This window comes from Microtus pennsylvanicus, chromosome 2, assembly GCF_037038515.1.
Source record: "Microtus pennsylvanicus isolate mMicPen1 chromosome 2, mMicPen1.hap1, whole genome shotgun sequence".
Lineage (NCBI taxonomy): Eukaryota > Metazoa > Chordata > Mammalia > Rodentia > Cricetidae > Microtus > Microtus pennsylvanicus.
Genome location: NC_134580.1, coordinates 29,535,540 through 29,554,854, shown reverse-complemented (window position 1 = coordinate 29,554,854; position 19,315 = coordinate 29,535,540). Strand labels below are relative to the sequence as shown.

Genomic DNA, 19,315 nt, shown 5'->3' with positions numbered 1-19,315 from the left:
TTGTCCTTGAATCTCCACATTTTCCTTCGCTCTGACCTACCTACATGTGCATACACACACAAAGACACGCACACACGTGTGCGTACACACATAAAATAAAAAGAAAATTATTTTTAGAATAATAATGATACTGTAGGCTATATCCATTCTTGTTTCATATCATATATTGCTGTGATATCTGTGTGTATAAGACTTAAATATATCTATTATAATCGTGAAGTTTCTAAGATTATTTTAGGGTTGTTTCTTCTTGGATTATAACAGAATCTTCTTAGTTTTTTGACCCTGGTTGACCTGGTACTTACCATGCATCCCAGGCCGAGTGCTGGAGATGGAGCCCCGTCCTCTAGGAAGAACAGCTAGTTCTTTTCCCCTGAGGATCTCTCCGGTCCTCCTTCCTGAGGCTTGTCCTTAGAGAGCACAGCTTGTCCACAGTCACCTGCAATTTATGTTTTGCTGGCTGTTTTGTTGTGGTTGTTTTGGGTTTTGTTGTTTTTGTTTCATTTTAATTTTTGAGACAGATTTTCTCTCAATTGCCCTGGTTATCCTGGAGCTCCATCATTTTGTTTTGAGACAGTATCTCATGAAGCCCATGAGGGTAGCTGAGGAGAGCCTCGATCCTCGTGCTTCCCCTCCTGGATTCTGGGTTATCGGTGTGCACCAGCACAGTCAGCCAGCATGGTGCCGAGCTCAGGCCCTGGGCGCTGTGCACACCTGCCAAGCGCTCCATCGCACGCCCTCTCTAAGTTTTGTTTCTGCGCGGCTCTCCTTGCCTCCCTCCTTCACAATGTAGGAAAAGGTGTTTTCCCTCTGGAAGCTCTGCAGTCTTTTCCTTGTGGTACGGACAGCACTTGCTCAAGGCTTGGTTGTGCCATCTCCTGTTGTTCTGCTAGTGTCTGGGAGCCCCCACCCAGGACCATCCATCCTCAGTCTCCCCCTCCCCAGTCTGTTGGAATCCAGTGCTGCATCACTGACTGCTCTGGTCTAGCTTCACAGAGTGGCTCGTTAACTGAGGGTGCTGTCTCTATCAGGGGTGGCTAGAACTAACTCGGGCTCTTTAGGGCAATGCTGAGAACTTGGCAAAGTTTCAGAGGGCAGAAGTGATTAAATCAGCAGATCTGGAGATAGAAGTGGCTTTTCCCCTATATTTATAGACTGGGGAACTGAAGCCGGAGAAGTAGGGGAACCTGCCAGTTGAGAATAGAGCCAACACACCAGCCAGCCAGCCAAGTGAGAAGCTGGCATCAGGAAAACAGGTGCTGGGTTAATTAGCCTAGACATGCCAGGGGAGGGTAGGTGGGTCTGAAAAATGAAATGGTGCCCGCACTAGTCCTGTCATCCTGAAGCCCACCTCCACCACCACTACCGCATCCATGGCCACCCCATACTTTATCTCTTCAAAGAAAGAACAAAGGTATAAAGAAAAATGGGATGTGGGCTTGGAGAGATGGCCCAGTGTGTAAGGGAACAGTGGGATGTGGGCCTGGAGAGATGGCCAGTGTGTAAGGGAACAGTGGAATGTGGGCCTGGAGAGATGGCCAGTGTGTAAGGGAACAGTGGAATGTGGGCCTGGAGAGATGGCCAGTGTGTAAGGGAACAGTGGAATGTGGGCCTGGAGAGATGGCCAGTGTGTAAGGGAAGAGTGGGATGTGGGCCTGGAGAGATGGCCCAGTGTGTAAGGGAACAGTGGGATGTGGGCCTGGAGAGATGGCCAGTGTGTAAGGGAACAGTGGGATGTGGGCCTGGAGAGATGGCCAGTGTGTAAGGGAACAGTGGAATGTGGGCCTGGAGAGATGGCCAGTGTGTAAGGGAACAGTGGGATGTGGGCCTGGAGAGATGGCCAGTGTGTAAGGGAACGGTGGAATGTGGGCCTGGAGAGATGGCCCAGTGTGTAAGGGAACAGTGGGATGTGGGCCTGGAGAGATGGCCAGTGTGTAAGGGAACGGTGGAATGTGGGCCTGGAGAGATGGCCCAGTGTGTAAGGGAACAGTGGGATGTGGGCCTGGAGAGATGGCCCAGTGTGTAAGGGAACGGTGGAATGTGGGCCTGGAGAGATGGCCAGTGTGTAAGGGAACAGTGGAATGTGGGCCTGGAGAGATGGCCAGTGTGTAAGGGAAGAGTGGGATGTGGGCCTGGAGAGATGGCCAGTGTGTAAGGGAACGGTGGAATGTGGGCCTGGAGAGATGGCCAGTGTGTAAGGGAACAGTGGGATGTGGGCCTGGAGAGATGGCCAGTGTGTAAGGGAACGGTGGAATGTGGGCCTGGAGAGATGGCCAGTGTGTAAGGGAAGAGTGGGATGTGGGCCTGGAGAGATGGCCAGTGTGTAAGGGAACAGTGGGATGTGGGCCTGGAGAGATGGCCAGTGTGTAAGGGAAGAGTGGGATGTGGGCCTGGAGAGATGGCCCAGTGTGTAAGGGAACGGTGGAATGTGGGCCTGGAGAGATGGCCAGTGTGTAAGGGAACGGTGGAATGTGGGCCTGGAGAGATGGCCAGTGTGTAAGGGAAGAGTGGGATGTGGGCCTGGAGAGATGGCCAGTGTGTAAGGGAACGGTGGAATGTGGGCCTGGAGAGATGGCCAGTGTGTAAGGGAAGAGTGGGATGTGGGCCTGGAGAGATGGCCAGTGTGTAAGGGAAGAGTGGGATGTGGGCCTGGAGAGATGGCCAGTGTGTAAGGGAAGAGTGGGATGTGGGCCTGGAGAGATGGCCAGTGTGTAAGGGAAGAGTGGGATGTGGGCCTGGAGAGATGGCCAGTGTGTAAGGGAACAGTGGAATGTGGGCCTGGAGAGATGGCCAGTGTGTAAGGGAAGAGTGGGATGTGGGCCTGGAGAGATGGCCAGTGTGTAAGGGAACGGTGGAATGTGGGCCTGGAGAGATGGCCAGTGTGTAAGGGAAGAGTGGGATGTGGGCCTGGAGAGATGGCCAGTGTGTAAGGGAACGGTGGTGTGGTTGACAGCAAGCACACTTTTTGCAGAGCACCCAGCTTCTATTCCCAGCACTCACGACAGGCAGCTCACGACAATCTGTGACCATACCTGCCACCTGCTGCTGAGCTCCTGAGGACAGAAAGGTTGTCAGGTGCCCAGAGCTGGAGGAAGCTGTGAACTGCCTGCGCTGGGAGCTGTGAACAGAATGCAGATGGTTGGGAAAAATAATGCATACTCTTAACCTAACCACTGGGCCATCTGGTCACCCCAGTTGAATCAGTCACGTTGTTTTGAAATCAAGTTTTCATGATGAAGTGAAAAGTTAAGTCCCCATTGTTTTCTTTCAAAAAGAATGTTAAATCTTCATTAAATTTTTGAAAAGTTTTTTTTGTTTGGTTGGTTGGTTTTTGAGACAAGGTTTCTGTCCTAGAAACCTTTCTGTAGACTAGACTGGCCTTGACTCACAGAGATCTGCCTATCTCTGCTTTCTGAGTGCTGGGATTAAAGGCATGCATCACCATTGCCCAGCATATTTTTATTTTTATTTATGTGTATGTATGTGTATCTGTGAATATGCATGTGCATGTCCAGGTGCTCAGGAGGTGTTGGATCCCTGGAGCTGGAGCTACAGGTAAGCACTGGGAATTGAATTCTAGTCCTCTGCAAGAGCAGTAACTGATCTTAAATGCTGAGCTATCTCCAGCCCTTTTATTAATTTTTATAACTTCAAAAACTTTTCCAAAGCCCTTAAAATCTTGATTATTGAGCTGGCGGGATGGCTCTGTGAGAAAAGGCACTTGCTGCCGAGCTTGATGTAAGTTCAGTCACCAGGACGCACGTGGCAAAGAGAACCAGTTTCTGCCATTGTTCTCTGACCTCCGTATGTATGCAGTTATTAGATAGAAATTTCCATTTTTTCTCGTTATCTTTTAATGTAAAAGTTCACTAGCCTTTCTAGTAATGAATGAGTTCACAGCGAGTATTTCCTGGCGAACTGCACAGCATCTCTTAGGTTTCAAATACTCTGTTCCCTGAGCTGGTTCCTTCTGGCCCTTGAGCGGGCCTGCAACATTCCTTTGAAGTGGGTGGGCCACACCTTAGTTCTCTCCCACACTCCTGAAGTCAGGCTCCAAATGTCAACCACCTGGCCTCTCACTTCCTCTCCACCCCATCCTAGAAACTGGAGTTCACCCACACAGGAGAGAGAGAGTGAGGGGAGGGAGGCTGTAAACAGTGCAATGAGAATAATTGAGGAGACCTCCAAGGAAGACAGCTTTGGTGACAGGAACATATGGTTTGTCCTCAAGTCAGTGTGGAGGAAAAGTTAGATCCCGAGCTGGAGGACTTGATGCCTGCGGGCAGCATCCAGAACCCGTGTTAGGAAAGCAAGTCCTACTGCCGAGCCACCATGGCTATAGTTCAGCAAGTGAGACAGGCTTTCTCTGTGTAGCTCAGCAAGTGAGACGGGCTTTCTCTGTGTAGCCTTGACTGTCTTGGAGTTCACTCTGTGATCAGGCTGGCCTCGAACTCACAGAGACCATCTGTCTCCACCTCCTGAGTGCTGGAATTAAAGGTGCGTGCCACTACCGCCTGGCTAATGGCAACACTCTTAAGGTGAGCCTGAGTATGCTCTGGGGCAGAAACAACAAGAGAGACCTCACCTAAACAAAGCAGGTGAGAACTCTCTCCCAAAAGTTACTCTCGGATCTCCACATGTGTGTAATGGCACATGCATGCTCACATACACTTGACAAGACATTCACGTGCATAATAAAGAATTTTTAAAAATTTCCTGGGGCTGGAGAGATGACTCAGCGGTTAAGAGCACTGCTGCTCTGCAGAAGACTGGGTTTGGGTCTCAACACCCACATGGTCACTCGACCATCTTCTGTCCAGTCCCAAGGAATCCAACACCATCTTCTGTTGTCTTTGGACACAGGCAGTACACATACATACAAACAAGACACTAATACACATACAAATGTTTTAAAGATTCCCTGTACGGATACTATTTCAGAGCTGTTTAACATGAAAAGCCCTATACAGGCAGGGGTTACTGGCTTCTGTTTCCTGGAAGTACTTAAGAAGCAGAGAATAGGACTAGAGAGATGGCTCAGTGCTTAGGAGCGTGTACCACTCTTCTAGAAGACCTGAGTTCAATTCCCAGCATCCACATCTGCTGGGTCACAACTTCCTGTAACTCCAGGTAGACCCGACTCCTCTGGCCTCTTTTGGTACCTGCAAGTTTGCACTCAGAGAGGCAGACAGACTAAAATGAAAAATTAAAAAAAAAAGCAGAAGCAGAGAACATCTACCATTTATGAAGCTGAGGCAGGAGCATTGTTGCAAGTTCAAGGCAGCATGGACTAAATAAGAGGACAGATTTTGTCGTTAAACAGTGACGAAGCAGAGGCTGAAACAGACGTCATGACTGTAGTTCATTCTTCAGGATGAGATCTAATTCCAACCTCCTTCTCTAGCTCCACTTGCTTCTCTTTAAGAAAGAGACAGAGATGAGAGGGGAGAGAAGAAGGGGGACAGGGAGAGCGAGAAAGAATTCAGACACCAGAGCAGAGGCAGAAGCACAGAGAGGTCAGATGGGCTCAGTGCACAGGAGGGGAGGAGATGGACTGGACTCCTTGGAGTGGGAGCAGTGGGGGGGGGGGCTGAGTGAAGATGGGGAAGACTGCATGGGAGGCAGGAAATGTCTGTGTGAAGGTTCAGAGAAGAAATGGGCTGTAGTACAGACGGCAGCGAGGATCACATCTGCGGGGCCCTCATTCCAGGGCTTAGGTATGGGCTCTTGTGCACTAGAAGAGAGAAAAAGCAGAAGGCAGAAAATATGCAATGGGGGCTTCCACTGTCCCAGCTCATACAGTGACCCCAAAGAGACAACCTGCAGCTTGCTGGCAGAGTGAGCTCTGTCTTCACTGAACTTTTCAAGGCCAACCCTGCAGCACCCTCCAAACAGACCTTGTTAGTTACCAAAGCCGTTCTCTGCTTCCAGGCAGAAGGCTACAAGCTGTACAAGGACCTGAAGAGCTTCCTTAGTGCAGTCAAAGGTGGGTATCAGCCTGGGAGGGCACAGGGGCTGGCGAGTGGGCGGGGCTGATGGGCAGAACAGCCTGACCCAGGGTTCCCAGAGCTCAGCTGCCCTTGACCCCTGAAACTCTGAGGGCCCCCAGCGACTTCCTATTCCAGCCCCACCCAGCTTCTCTTACTGAGAACCCATCCTTGTGGCTTGTCACCGTGGGATTACATCATCGCTTTTTGAGACACTTGGTGGTAGGACTGAGTTCTCTCCTTTCAGTGATGCATGAAAGTTCAAAGAGAGTGTCAGAGACCCTGCAGGAGGTCTACAGCAGTGACTGGGACGGGCATGAGGAGCTGAAGGCCATCGTGGGGGTAAGGGCAGCTTGGGCATGACTCTGCCTTGGGATGCACTCCCTTCTCCCTCAGCTGAGCCTCTGTATCCTGGAAAGAGAAAAGGGCCAGTTCATTCTCTGTTACAGAGCCTCCACCTCTAAGCAGCAGGATTGCCGCTGGTTCTACCTTCTTTCCTCCCGTAAGGTCACAGAAACGTCCCCTCCTTGAAGATGGGCTGTTTATGAGAAACAGCCACATGCAGTTAACTGTTCACTTGCACGCACGCACGCATGTCCTCTAAGCTTGGGGTCAGGGACCTTACTCTTCACCCCCTGGGTGCAGTTCCGTAGAACCCATGTCTCTTCTTGAGAATCTGACATCATATTCTAACTATGGTGCTACAGTAGAGTTCTCTGCAGAGAGAATGTGGGTGTTTCTCTGATGGATGCTTGTAGACATAGGGTACTCACCACCCTCTGCCTGGATCCCACAGAACAATGATCTCCTTTGGGAAGACTATGAAGAGAAACTGGCTGACCAGGCTTTGAGGACCATGGAGAACTATGTGGCCCAGTTCGGCGAGGTGAAGGTAATTGAGTCTGCTGGGTTGGAGGCAGTCCACACTAGCTAGATCATCAGCTGGTAAACATCTGGTTCACATTGTAAGCAGCACTTGAGCCCCTGGCTAGCAGTGGAGCGGGATAGATAAGAGGTCAGGCTGACAGAGGTGCAGTGAGGTTGTTTACACTTAGATGTCAGTGAGTTACACTTTGGGCTCAATTGATGAGTGAACCAGATCCAACTAGGTCAAAGCGTCCGTCTCTTTTTTACCTGAAGATTTGTTTTTTTATATTCAGTTATGTGTGTGTATGCGTGTTTGAGTGGGGCATGTGCACATGGGTACAGTACCCCTGGAGGTCAAAGGTGTTGGGTCCCTGGAGCTGGAGTTACAGGTGGTTGTGAGCCACCTGACATGGATGCTGGAAAGCCCTCTGGAAGAGCCCTCCTAACTGCTGAACCATCTCTCCAGCCCCAAAGCATCCATTTCTTTTATTTTCTTTAAACAGAATCTTGCTATGTAGTCCAGGCTAGCCTGAAACTTGCCGTCCTCCTACCTCAGCCTTCTGAGTTCTGAGATTACAGGGGTGTGTCACTATGCCTGGGCTTCCCTTTTAGATGGGAGAAACAGCTAATAGAGCTAAAGATGTCCATTGTATAGAAGAAACTTGGAGATGTCTTGATATATCTTCAAACACTTGAAATTCTGTCAGGTGAAAAGAACTTAGCCTGTCCCAAAATGTTCTAGAAAGCCAAATTAGAATTTGAAAAAATTTAATTATTTAAAAATATTTTTTGTTGCTGGGCAGTGGTGGTGCACACCTTTAATGCCAGCACATGGGAGACAGAGGCAGGAGGATCTCTGTGAGGTCGAGGCCAGCCTGGTCTACAAAGTGAGTTTCAGAACAGCCAGAACTGTTACACAAAGAAACCCTGTCAAAACAAAAAACAAAGCAGGGCGGTGGTGGCGCACGCCTTTAATCCCAGCACTCGGGAGGAAGAGGCAGGTGGATCTCTGTGAGTTCGAGGCCAGCCTGGTCTACAAGAGCTAGTTCCAGGACAGGAACCAAAAAGCTACGGAGAAACCCTGTCTCGAAAATAAAAAAAATAAAAAAAAAACCTAAACTAAAAAAATTTAAAAATATTTTTTGTTATTTTTATTTATATGTATGTGTATCACACGTGTGGGGGTGCCCACAAAAGCCAGAAGAAGGTATTGGATCCCCTGGTGCTGCAATTGCAGGTGGTTGTAAGCCACCTGACAGGGGCGCTGGGAGCCAAACTTGGGTCCTCTGTGAGACTCGCTTTTGCTCTTAACTTCTAAGTCATCTCACCAGCCACTCTAAAAAAAACTATTACATCATGTATTTGCTGTGTGTGCGTGTATGTGTGTTTGTGCATGTGTGTTCACCACAGTGTGTGTGTACGACAGCACTCAGTAAGTCAGAGGACAACTTGGGAAGACCGCTGTCTGGTCTGCCACACTGTCTGTCTCAGAGACGGGACCACTCGGCTGTCAGGATGCACTGAAGCATCTCTGGCCTCAGAAGGGGGTTGTTATTCGTCGCACTCGGTTTATGAATCATCTACTCTGCGGGCACTGTGCTCTTTGTGGACTGAGAGGAAGCTACCATGGGCTTCCAAATTGGTACCAATGATTACGTTAGCTTTTAAGCTTCAGCTTTTCAGAACATAAGGTAGAATACACTTCGAGGTAGTTTTCTGTTGTGGGGCAAAGCAGAAGTTGAATTATATTACTGGTGATTTTTTTCTTTGTTTGGTTTGGTTTGTTATTGCTGTTGTTGTGTGTGGTTTTTTTTTTGGTTTTTTTTTTTTTGTGACAGGGTCTTACTATCTTAGGGTTTCTCTTGCTGCAATAAAACACCATGACTAAAAAGCTAGTTGGGGAGGAAAGTTTATTTTGCTTACACTTCCACATCCCACAGAAGGAAGTCAGGGCAGGAACCTGGAGGCAGGAGCTGATGCAGAGACCATGGAGAGGTGTTGCTTACTGGCTTGCTCCTTGGGCCTTGCTCAGCCTGCTTTCTTACAGAACCCAGGGCCACCAGCCCAGGGATGACCCCACCCACCGTGGCCTGGGCCTTTCCCTATGAATCACTAATTTTAAAAATGCCCAGCAGCCAGATCTAATGGGGGCATTTTTTAAATTGAGGTTTTTCATTTCAAATGACTCTAGCTTATATCAAGTTGACCTAAAAATGGCCAACAGAGTAGACCATGCTGGTCCTGAACTCACAGAGATCTACTTGCTTCTGCCTCCCAAGTGCTAGAATTAAAGTCATGCACCACCACACCTAGCCTTCTCCTTTTTTAAAGATCCATTTACTTATTTTAGTGTGTGTGTGCCTGAGCGTGCGCACCACATGAGCACAGGTGCCTGCACACTGGAAAAAGGAGTCAGATTATCCTAGAACTGGAGTTAGAGGTGGCTGTCAGTCATCTGGTGGGCGGGACTGAACCCAGGTCCTCTGCAGAGCTGCTTACCATCCTGGACAGCGCAGAGTCGTCTCATGCAACCCCGTGTTGAAGCAGGAGTGCGAGCTATGGAAGAAGATCACATTGACAGAGGAGCTGGGCGGAGCGGGGTCTGCTCCCAGCACAGCTTGTGGTTTTGATGACCGCACAGACTCCCTAAGAGTGCTTCATGCTCTGCATCTGGTCATAGAGTAATGTTTGTGTAGGGTTGATGAGGCTGCCAGGGTTCAAAAAGAGATGTCCCCCACCCTAGGCCATAAGGCTAGTAAGTGGCACATAAGGGGCTAAAACCCAGAATCCTGACTTTCAGTTTAGTGGGATGCTTCAAGGGCCTTGCTCCTGGAAGCTGAACCAGTTTATAACAGGTTTGCAGGAAATTTTAAATCTTAATACAGGTTGCACAATTCAGTGGTAAAATCGAAGAATCTTGTTTCTTTGCTTGGTATTCGATTACACATCCTGGAAAGTGAGTCACGTCTATACCCTTTCTCATCACCCTGGACTAGGAGAGAATTGCCAAGCGGGGCCGGAAGCTGGTCGACTATGATAGTGCCCGACACCACCTGGAGGCCGTGCAGAACGCCAAGAAGAAAGATGAGGCTAAGACCGCCAAGGTAAAAACAAGCAAAAAACCTGCCCCCACCCCCAGAGGTGGAGGTCAACACGAGGGCAGGCCTGAGGGATTCCTGTGTCCTAAAGAACATCTGTTGGGCAGTCAGAGTCCTGAGGCGGAGGAGGACTCGGGTCTGGGCAGGGAGAGGAAAGGTGGTGAGGGTGACGGAGGCAGCCTCTACCTCTCCTTCTGTCGCGCAGGCTGAAGAAGAGTTCAGCAAAGCCCAGGGTGTGTTTGAAGATCTGAACCAGGAGCTGCTGGAGGAGCTGCCTGTTCTTTACAACAGGTAATGACGGACATCCAGTATGGGCCAGCTGCTCAGGCCAGTGGGGTACAAAGCCTCCTGCGTCCACATATGGCGCCTCGTGGAAAGAGCCCTGTAGCCTCAGCACTGCCACTAATTTGCTGTGTGATTAGGCAAGCGTCCTTATCTCCCTAGACTCCTGACACAGATAGCCATCCTTGCCCCACCAGCTTTTCTGGGTTGGAGGACCAGGTGCGTGTTGGGTAGAAGAGATCTTCTCTAGTAAAGTGCTTTGTCATCCACATTCCATCGCACAGATGTGTGCTTTTAAACCGTCACGGTTCACAGGCGTCCACACTAACGAATGTGCCAAGGCTTCGTGGTCGACAGAAGTGTTCTAGATTCAAAGCTTCCACAGTGGAAGAGAAACAGGGACTGAAACTCATTTGCATGTTATTTTCATTAGCCCACGTTCACACTCATCAGATTACAGCAGATTGCAGCTGGGTATTGCACTGCTTACTTTGTCTGTAGCCTTTCTTAAGTCAGAGTCCAGCAGTGTAGCCCAGGATGCCTTCGACTTTCGATCCTCCCATCTGGACTTCCCACGGGCCAGGATTACAGGCATGGCCACCATGCTAAGATGTTAGGATACAGTTCTTTTTATTAACTGCATTTTTGTGACTCCAATTTTTTGTTTGTTTTGTTTTGGAGACAAGATGTTTCTATATAACAGCCCTCGCTGTCCTGGAACTCTCTTTGTAGACCAGCCTGGCCTCTGCCCCCCGAGTGCTGGGATTAAAGATGTGTGCCATCATACCCCATGTGACTCCAAATTTAAACAGAGTAGAAAACACAGTTTCTTTCTAAGTGTCATGGGGAACCCACCAGAGAGGACCACTCAGACAGTTTAGCCAGTTGAAAGCCTTTATTCCAGCTGACTGGGGCCACATCCAGGTATTTAGGGACCAAAGGGTAGCCCCGAGTGTCCAGAATATGGGGTTTTTAAAGGCAGAAACCATGTTCTGGCATCTTGATCAGCAGGTGCTGGGATGGGGGTTTGCAGAAGCAAACAATTAACAAAAGCAGTTAGCTGGAAGGGGTTTCCACACAAACGGGCTAATGAACAGTTAGCTAGGCCATCCTGACCTCAGGTCAGGATTCTCCATCCAGGAGAGCAGACACTCATTAAACCTGGAGTGACTGCAGTAGGAATACAAGATGGAGGAGCCTCTGCATGGCCTTTCCTTGTCACAGATATAAACTTTCCAGATTCGTTTATAGGGGAAATCTGCTGAAGTCCACACACATAGAATCCATGTATTGCTGAAAGAAAAAGAACAGCTCCTTATTATAATAATTATAATTACGTGCCTTATATTCTTATAGTTGTTTAAAAATTCTGCAAAGCAGTTTCTGCATTAACACCCCAGAAATCCAAAACAGATTACTTTTTTCTTTCTTAAATAGAGCCTCACTCTGTAGACCAGGCTGGCCTTGAACTCAGAGGGCTGGCACATGTCACCATACCCAGCCAGATAGCTTCTGTGTCCGCTGGGCTAATATTGTCTCCCCTCACCTTTCAGCACTCCTGGCCCAGCTGCCATGAGTCAGATTCCAGACCCTCTCCATCCAGGAGGCCAGATGCCCTTCTCTGGAGAGCCTGGTTGGTGGCTAGCTGGGCCCTACTGCCCTTACCCACGCTTGTTTGTTTCCCTGCAGTCGTATCGGCTGTTATGTGACCGTCTTCCAAAACATTTCCAACTTGAGAGATGTGTTCTACAGAGAGATGAGCAAGGTGAGAGACTCCTCAGTGGGGTTCTTTAGGGAATCCATGGTGGGCAGTCATGTTGGGAGCGCAGAGTTTGGCTTTTATCGCCTAACGAAATGATTGTGTTGAGTGCTAGTGAAACACACATCTGTGCACACTATCAGAGCATCTTCTCCATCTCCCTGAACTGACTGAACACAAGCTCCGGCATGAGTAAGGAGGTGAGGGTATGCGAGGGACATGACGTGACCAGAGCTGCTGGGCAGCAGGGAAAGCGGTGTTGAGCACGGGTCATTGCTTCAGGTGGCTGCTCTAGAGTAGGACCAGTGTCCATGACAGGCAGTCACAGGACATGACCCCACGAGGTCTCTTCTGCTGTGAGATTACAGCATTCTGTACTGTTTCCATGTTGTACTCACAGGTAGCACAGACTCCTTCCCACAGTTTCCTGCTCACTTAGGATTTGCTTAGTTAATGTTAACCTGAGCTTTCATTCCCTGGGTCACCCGAAACAAGTGACAACTCAAGCCAAACCCCACCTTGAGAAAGACCCGCCTTGAGAAAGCTGCCTTTGCTGCCCGCGGGGCACGGTGGACCAAGGAGTAAGGGTATAGGGTGGGGCCAGACTGGCAGTGCTGGAGAGATGAGGGTTGCGGTACAAGGACCAGGAGGTTTGAGTTGGGAGAGCTGGCTGAGGAGGGAATGGCCGTGGGCTCGCATTTGTCTAGCATCTCTGCTTTCTTCCTGACTAGCTGAACCACAGTCTCTATGAAGTGATGAGCAAACTGGAGAAGCAACATTCCAACAAAGTCTTTGTGGTGAAGGGGCTGTCGAGGTGAGCCCATGAGACAGCTTGTCTTGTGTCCTGTGTGGACATTCTCAGCAGCTTCATCCCACACGCCAGGCCCTGCCTTTTTACTCTAGGTCTTTGCTGTTTACTCTGTGCCCCCATGGAAATTATCTTTCTTTTCATCAAACATTTCCAGTATACCTAAAGATGATATACCTACCACCAAACTTAGGTGACCGGCTGTTGTAACCAGACTCCTGGCCTTGGGAGCATAAGCCAATATAGTCATAAATTTGAGACCATCCTGGCCACATAGTGATGCAGATTCAGGCCAGCCTGTGCTACCTTGTCCTGGGGAGTCGGGGTGGAAAGAGGAGGACTGCTTGCTGTAAACATAGCTGATGCACCCCGTCCTTTCCTCACTTACTCTGTTCCCACCTCCGCCAAAGGTGAGCATGCTCTCTCAACCACTGGCTGCCTTCAGGACGTAGCTCTGAGATTCTTTGCAGCTCCAGCTTGCTAGCTCTCCTGAGCCGCCTTTGGTGCTGCCGGAGAGCTCAGGGTTCCTACTCTGGGACACCCCGTCGATTCTTTTCCTGCTTTTCAACTGTTTACCCTTCTCTGAAGAAGTGATCTACCTAAGGCTTTTGTTGTTATTCTGGATCCCAACCCTGTAGCTACACGCATGTAGAAACCTGCCCCTCTGCGTCTGCTCTTCTGTCACTTTTGGCTCTTGTGTCTTTGTCCTTCATGAGTTCCTTGGAATACAACTGCTCCCGCTGAAGTCTTTAAAATACATCAGCTCCTTCTGTGAGAAGGTTTGCTGTTGGGTGTTGTGGGTCTAGCAGCACAGGAGGCCCGACCACCCCTGATGTGTCTTACATAATGGAGGTGATACAGAAAACTGTCTCCACAGGCAGTGCTGACAGATAAGGAACCGGAGGGAATTGAGCAAGGACACGTAACGGCCTGTGTGATGATCCTGGCAAAAGGCTTAAAGGTGGCAGTGAGACTGGCCTTGTGACCCGAGGAGGAATGGGGCTCATATTTAGGGAGGACTATAGACGTCAAGAAGAGTTACTAATAGTTACTAATGGGTCAATGTAGACCTTTGTAGACATAGTTTATTTTATTACAAGAACTCCATTTTCTCTTCTCCAACACTGAAAGCCGGAGCTCTCTGTCCATTCTCCCCAGATTTATGGTCAGCTCCATTGATGTCCCAGGATGCCAAAGAATAGCAGCTCTTCTCTTGTCTCGAGCCTCTAAACTTACTGTCTGCACGAAAGGCGTAGACTACACAAGCACCCCTTTCAGGATGAGAAGCAAGTGTCTCTCCTCCTCCTGCCCTCACGCCCAGGACACAGCAGGGTTGGGGCAGGTCAGACCATGGGTTTTCAGGGTCTCTTTTTTTTTTTTTTTTTTTTTTGGTTTTTTGAGACAGGGTTTCTCTGCGGCTTTGGAGCCTGTCCTGGAACTAGCTCTGTAGACCAGGCTGGTCTCGAACTCACAGAGATCCGCCTGCCTCTGCCTCCCGAGTGCTGGGATTAAAGGCGTGCGCCACCAACGCCCGGCTTTCAGGGTCTCTTGAACCACTCTCTGTTTCTCTTCATTTGGCTATGAAGCTGCGATCGTGGTGGAGATGAAATGTACCTCTTACGTCATTCTCAGTGCACTTGGCTGACAGTTGTGCCCTTTCTCACACTGCCTCAAGCTGCTCTCCTCTGGTGGGTGACAGCCGTCCTGTGACCTGCTGAATCCCACTGTCCTTCTTTCCACAGCAGCAGCAGGCGCTCCTTAGTCATCTCTCCCCCAGTTAGAACTTCTACAGCCTCCAGCCCTGTGACCTCTCCTACCAGCCCCTCAGCTCTCTCTGTGACCAGTGAGAGCGAGTCTGTCTCAGCCACTGGAGCGGCGCTGGCCTCTGAGGCTGCAGATGAAGAAGAGAGCTGTGAGAGCAAGGGGTCCTTAAAGGATGAGGAAGTGGAGGAAGGCCAGTCTGAAGCAAGGTCCTCCGAGGGGGAAGAGCCTCTACCAGCCTGCAACGGCCCCACCCAGGCCCCACCCTCCCCTGCTCCATCCCTGGGCAGAGGTCAGACCCTGACAGAGCAGCCTTCCCCGCAAGAAGTCGTCCTTCGCACCCGAACCGCCAGTGAAGGAGCCGAGCAGAGCAGAAAAGGAGCCTCTGTCCAGAGGATGTCGGCACCTCCTAGTCGGCCTCCACCACCCAAAGCCCCTTCAGCCTCTGGAGAGGGTTCACCCCGCAGCCCCAGGGTCTCCTTAGAAGCCTCTTCCAATCCAGAAGCACCCGAGAAGCCGCTGAGAACCCCTGAGGCTTTAGAGAAGGAAAACACTGGCAGCCCCAGCCCAGAAGAGCCATGTGCCTCCTCCACCATGAGCACCATCCAGGCAAGTGAGGCTCTGGTTGGGTCTTTTTCTATGTTAATTGGTTTGGCTTTCTAAATGTTTGGGGTTTTTTTTTTTTGAGACAAGGTCTCTTTCTGTAGTTCTAGTGTCCTGGAGTAGTATCTGTAGACCAGGCTAGCCTCAAACTCACAGAGATCTGCCTGCCTCTGCCTCTGCCTCTTGAGTGCTGGGATTAAATGCTTGCATCCTTGAGCCCAGCTTTAATAAAAAAAATATTTTAATATTGGCTTAAGCATGAGGTCTAAGAAAGAGGAACACTCAGACAGACAGGTGTGAGCTTCTCTGAGAGAGCTGCTTTTTGTTTGGTTTATGTTTTGTTCTATATAATTTTTTATATTATTTGCGTTGGTGTTTTGCCTGCCTGTATTTCTGTGTGAGGGTGTCAGATCTTGGAATCACAGAAGCTATAAGCTGCCATGTGTGTGCTGGGAATTGGACTCTGGTCCTCCGGAAGACAGTCAGTGTTCTTAACCACTGAGCCATCTCTCCAGCCCTGTGTTTCATTGTTTTAAGACAGAGACTCACTACATAGCCCGGAGTGGCCTAGAACAGTGGGGCCCACTGAGTAGAAAGGCAGGCTTCAGATGCCCAGTGTCCCTGCCTCTCAGCCCGAGCCCTGCTGTACAGTGTGCACCACCATACCTGGCTCCTGTTGGGTCTTTGTTCCTTCACCAAAGTCAGAATGCTCCACCGCCAAGACCAGTTGGTATTTCAGGTCTCCACACTCTTCTAAATGGGCTGGGAATACAGGTCAGTGTTAGAGCGTTTGAGTTCCTGTCTGGTGTGCACAGGCGCTGAATGGGTCTTCAGTCCAAACAAACAACAAAACCACCCAACAACACCCTTGGGGACGTCTTCCTAAAACTTGAAATTGTTTTGAATTTTTTTTTTTTGCTTTGTTTTATTTGAGACAAGGTCTTACTTGGTCTAGAACTTACTATGTAGACCAGGCTGACCTCAACTCATAGGAAATATCTGCATCTCCTCCTGAGTCCTGGGGTTGCAAGTGCATGGCACCATGCCCAGTTCTCTTGCCTCACCTTTTCATTTTAATTGTGCAAGTGATGTGTGTTGGTGCACATGTGTCATGACTTGGAGGTGTGTGCATGTGATGTGTGTTGGTACACATGTGTCATGGCTTGGATGTGTGTGCATGTGATGTGTGTTGGTGCACATGTGTCATGACTTGGAGGTGTGTGCATGTGATGTGTGTTGGTACACATGTGTCATGGCTTGGATGTGTGTGCATGTGATGTGTGTTGGTGCACATGTGTCATGACTTGGATGTGTGTGCATGTGATGTGTGTTGGTGCACATGTGTCATGACTTGGAGGTGTGTGCATGTGATGTGTGTTGGTACACATGTGTCATGGCTTGGAGGTGTGTGCATGTGATGTGTGTTGGTACACATGTGTCATGACTTGGAGGTGTGTGCATGTGATGTGTGTTGGTGCACATGTGTCATGACTTGGATGTGTGTGCATGTGATGTGTGTTGGTGCACATGTGTCATGACTTGGATGTGTGTGCATGTGATGTGTGTTGGTGCACATGTGTCATGACTTGGAGGTGTGTGCATGTGATGTGTGTTGGTACACATGTGTCATGGCTTGGATGTGTGTGCATGTGATGTGTGTTGGTGCACATGTGTCATGACTTGGAGGTGTGTGCATGTGATGTGTGTTGGTGCACATGTGTCATGACTTGGAGGTGTGTGCATGTGATGTGTGTTGGTACACATGTGTCATGGCTTGGATGTGTGTGCATGTGATGTGTGTTGGTGCACATGTGTCATGACTTGGATGTGTGTGCATGTGATGTGTGTTGGTGCACATGTGTCATGACTTGGAGGTGTGTGCATGTGATGTGTGTTGGTGCACATGTGTCATGACTTGGAGGTGTGTGCATGTGATGTGTGTTGGTGCACATGTGTCATGACTTGGATGTGTGTGCATGTGATGTGTGTTGGTGCACATGTGTCATGACTTGGATGTGTGTGCATGTGATGTGTGTTGGTGCACATGTGTCATGACTTGGAGGTGTGTGCATGTGATGTGTGTTGGTACACATGTGTCATGGCTTGGATGTGTGTGCATGTGATGTGTGTTGGTGCACATGTGTCATGACTTGGAGGTGTGTGCATGTGATGTGTGTTGGTGCACATGTGTCATGACTTGGAGGTGTGTGCATGTGATGTGTGTTGGTACACATGTGTCATGGCTTGGATGTGTGTGCATGTGATGTGTGTTGGTGCACATGTGTCATGACTTGGAGGTGTGTGCATGTGATGTGTGTTGGTGCACATGTGTCATGACTTGGAGGTGTGTGCATGTGATGTGTGTTGGTGCACATGTGTCATGACTTGGAGGTGTGTGCATGTGATGTGTGTTGGTACACATGTGTCATGGCTTGGAGGTGTGTGCATGTGATGTGTGTTGGTACACATGTGTCATGGCTTGGAGGTGTGTGCATGTGATGTGTGTTGGTACACATGTGTCATGACTTGGAGGTGTGTGCATGTGATGTGTGTTGGCACATGTGTCATGGCTTGGAGGTGTGTGCATGTGATGTGTGTTGGTGCACATGTGTCATGACTTGGATGTGTGCATGTGAATGTGTATTGGCACACGTGTCATGGCTTGGATGTGGAGCTCATAGGCCACTCCCAGAAACCAGTTCTCTCCTTCTACTATGTGACTTCCGGGGATTGAACCTAGGTCATTATATTTGGCAGCAGGTGCCTCTACTTCCTAAGTTATTTTGCACCCTCTCCCCCAACACTGGGACTCACATAGCCTGGCCTCAGACTGTTATGTAGCTCAGAGTGACTTTGATCTCCTGGTCTTCCTGCCTGATTGTGCCAGCGTTGGGATTAAAAGATGTGCCACTATCCCCATATTTCCAGCAGGGGCATGAGACAATCTACACTTTACAATTCTTGGCTGTGGTAAATAAACCAAAGAAAAGGGCAGCAGATTTTCAGGATGTATCTTTGATGACGAGGACCTAAAGGTGGGAATTTATAGAACTCGTAAAGAAAAGGTATGGTCTTTTGATTCTTTGAAACAGTTTCACTATGTAGCTCTGATTGGCCTGAAACTCATTATATAGCCCAGGCTAGCCTTGACTCTGTGGCAGTCTTCCTGCCTCTGCCTCCCAGTTCTGTGACTGCAGCCATACTACTACCCAGAGGGATGGCCTCAAGGGAGGAAGACTAGAAAAGGTGAGGTGCTGACTCACCGCAGAGCAAAGTTCTATTAGGGTCATGGAAATGAAGTTATAGTTAAAGCTATGGGGTTTATTTACTTTGCATATGTGTGTATGCATACATATATATATTAATGAGAGAGAGTGTGTGTGTGTTGCCTGTATATTAGTCTGTGCTCTTCTTGTGTATGTGCCAGGGAGGGCGTTGGATCCCCTGGAACTGTAGTAACAGATGGTTGGGAGCTACCATGTAGGTACTGAGAGTCAGACCCAGGTCCTCTGGAAGAGCAGCCAGTGCTCTTAACCTCTGAGCTGTCTATCCAGTCCTTTATTCAAATCATAGGGAAAGTTTATCATAACGCAGAGAACTGGCTGACAGCAAGCTGAAAGTGCTTGCTGTGGGAGCTGGAGTTTAATCCCTGGGACCCACTGTGGAGCGAAAGAACTGACTTCCTAAAGTCAGTCGACACAACACCTGTGTGCTACACACACACACACACGTAAAATATTGAAAAGTGGGATGGAGCTAGGCATGCTGGCACATGCCTGGATCCCAGTAAAGGGACGGGAAAACCTTAGCAGAGTGATGCAGAGTTCAAGGCCAGCTTGCTACAGATAACAAGATCCCACCTCAAAATGTTCAATCAGGTAAGCAGTGAGGATGAGGAAAAAATAAGAAACAATGTTGGGGAAAGGGAGGTGTACAAAGGCTGACAGGAAACAGACTTGGGTGGGCTGCTTGAAAAATAACAGCCTGGCCAGGTGGTGGCACACAATCAGGAGACAGAGGGCAGTGGATCTTGGTGAGATCAAGGCTAGTCTGTTCTACACAGAGACACCCTCTGTGGCTAAGGCTACACCGAGAAACCCTCTCTCGAAATTAGTGGTGATAGAAGGTAAGAAGAAATGTTACGAGGGAA

At 49.2% G+C, this 19,315-nt stretch overlaps 1 protein-coding gene across 1 annotated transcript in view; it reads left to right on the top strand.

The window, feature by feature from the left end:
- Bin2 (bridging integrator 2) overlaps window positions 1-19,315 on the top strand; it is a 29,958-nt gene that overhangs the window by 7,737 nt on the left and 2,906 nt on the right. Inside the window, exons 3-10 of the mRNA XM_075960681.1 lie at window positions 5,932-5,986; window positions 6,235-6,329; window positions 6,784-6,879; window positions 9,851-9,958; window positions 10,158-10,243; window positions 11,924-11,999; window positions 12,725-12,807; window positions 14,544-15,171. Coding sequence (XP_075816796.1) covers window positions 5,932-5,986; window positions 6,235-6,329; window positions 6,784-6,879; window positions 9,851-9,958; window positions 10,158-10,243; window positions 11,924-11,999; window positions 12,725-12,807; window positions 14,544-15,171 — 1,227 coding nt within the window. The remainder of the gene's footprint in view (window positions 1-5,931; window positions 5,987-6,234; window positions 6,330-6,783; window positions 6,880-9,850; window positions 9,959-10,157; window positions 10,244-11,923; window positions 12,000-12,724; window positions 12,808-14,543; window positions 15,172-19,315) is intronic.